Source organism: Grammomys surdaster, unplaced genomic scaffold (assembly GCF_004785775.1).
Source record: "Grammomys surdaster isolate TR1022 unplaced genomic scaffold, NIH_TR_1.0 751, whole genome shotgun sequence".
Classification (NCBI taxonomy): Eukaryota; Metazoa; Chordata; class Mammalia; order Rodentia; family Muridae; genus Grammomys; species Grammomys surdaster.
The window spans coordinates 1,988,982-1,991,135 of record NW_021605170.1 but is presented as its reverse complement, the minus strand read 5'-3'; the positions used below and the strand labels follow the sequence as shown (position 1 = coordinate 1,991,135).

Below are 2,154 nucleotides of genomic sequence, written 5' to 3'. Positions count from 1 at the left end.
TTCATTCATTCATTCATTCATTCATTCATTCATTCATTCATTCATTCTCCCGTTGGCTCCTAGCCGCCCTCGGTCGGCTCAAGTCGGGCGGAGGAGGGCCGCGCCCTGGCGAGTGACTTCCTCCCGGGCAAACCGCGTTCCTTCCCCTCAGCCCCCGGGGGCCCCTAGCGGGCTGCAGCCGGCTCCACCTGTCCCCGTGGGGGTGCTCGCCGCAGGCCAGTGGCAGCGACGCCTCCCTGGCTGGGACTTGGCCATATGGCGCGGGTTTTAGTGTCATCTCCTGAGGTGCAGGTGGTGTGGTGCATGCCTGCTTGGGTGAGCGACTTCGCCGTTCTCACCGTGTTGTGATTTCCACAGCTGCTGCTCTCGCCCGTGCACATGACTCCGTAGCCCGCTCAGTGCGTTCCAGTCGTGTGTAGTGGAAGCCTCTTTGGGGACTCAGATGGAGGAGCCAATGGCGTTTTCTCCCCTGCGTGGCTGTGACAGGTGTCCAGCTGATGACTCTTTAAAAAAATATGAGCAGAGTGTTAAACTTTCAGGTATGTGCTTAGTGCCGCAGTTGCACAGTTCTGAAGTCGCACGGGCAGCCAGCCTGTATCTTTTAATTCATTAAAAACCAGGAGGAAAGGGGAAGGAAGAAATATAATTAAATTACACTCGAGAAATTAACAGAAAAGCCACACACACCTGACTCGTAAACTGAGTTGTATGTTTACATAGGTTTTACATGTCCACATATGAGATCTAGATTTAGGGTTGGATCGCATTTTAAGAGGATTGGAATCCAGCTTTGTCCTTTTAGAGGACGTTGGTTAGGTCCAAATATTGCTTTTTAGGAAAGCATGCTTGTTGACTTTTCTTCCAGACCCACTGTTGCCTTATTGTGTAAAGCCTGGTTTATAGGAATTGGTGGGCAAGGGATTAAAGATTCAGAAATAGAATTTACAGGCAGAAACAAATGGAATGTTTGTAACTGTGATACAGCACCATGTCGCTAGTCTTCCTGAAGTGAAATGTAGCTCGACCACAGACTAGGTTTAGAAGGTGATTGGTAATTCCTGTATTGTTTACCTTCAGCAGGGTATGGTGGTAAACATCCATAAACTCAGGCAGAGGTGGGGGATCAGGAGTTCAACCCTGCCTCAGTCCCACCTCAATAAACGGGGTGTCTCTTCCTATGCACTGCACAGTGCCCATGTGGTAGTGTGTACTTAACATATGTTTTTAAACAAAATTCCAATTGGCTGTATTCTTTCTTTAAAAAAGCCAGGCTTGTCCAAAAAGATTTTAATTTTGACTTTTAATTTATGATACACACTTTATTTACATACCCTCAAAAGCTTTAACCCCATTTTAAAGAGCATATCATCATATATTTTTGACTTCTGGCTAAAACTCAGAGGTGTCTCTCTGCCACCTTGTTCCTTGTACCTAGTAGTATATACACCCATACCCTTGTCACAGCTGTGAGAGCAAGCATGTCCTCCTCTTTCCTACACTCAGTTCCTGGAGAAGCCCCAGCACCAGCTTGTTCATTTTTAAAGGTATTGACTGTGCAAGTGTCTGTAAGCATCAATGGTACCTCTCTGAAGCTGAGCACATGATTAACTTCTCTGACTAGGTTTCCATATCTGAAAAAAAATACATTATTTATTTATTTGTTTGTTTATTTATTTTGAGAGTCTCACTTTGTAAGGCTAGTTGCCTTAAACTTGGTATGTAGACCAGCCTGTCCTTGAACTCATAGAGATGCCTGCTTCTGCCTCTCTAGTGCTAGGATTAAAGATATGTGTCACCAGGCCTGGCATGATGTTCATTCTTATTCTGCCAACATCAGACTGCTGAAGGTTTGAGGCCTAAGCAGTAGCCTGTGCCCGAGTCCCAGCATTCAGGAAGGGGGAGGAAGAGGAATCCAAGCTTGAGACCACCTGAGCTGCATAGAAACCAAGTGTTACAAGTGGAGTAGCCCTTGCCCAGGGCGAGCCCTGAGTTCTGGACACTGCTGCAGGGAGAGAAGCCGTGGGAGAAGAGATTGTGCATGCAGGTCACTTTGAAGAGGCTCCGGCTTGGAGGATGACTATGAGAACATAGCTCATCTTGGCCTTCATTCTGCAGGAGAACCTGAAAGTTCTTACATGCTTCTTTTTTTGAGTC

General features: G+C 46.7%; 1 protein-coding gene across 1 annotated transcript in view; it reads left to right on the top strand.

Annotated features, from left to right (window-relative positions):
- Cdc7 (cell division cycle 7) overlaps positions 1-2,154 on the top strand; it is an 18,556-nt gene that overhangs the window by 395 nt on the left and 16,007 nt on the right. The window contains exon 2 of the mRNA XM_028782380.1: positions 358-539. Coding sequence (XP_028638213.1) covers positions 443-539 — 97 coding nt within the window. The 5' untranslated portion in view covers positions 358-442. The remainder of the gene's footprint in view (positions 1-357; positions 540-2,154) is intronic.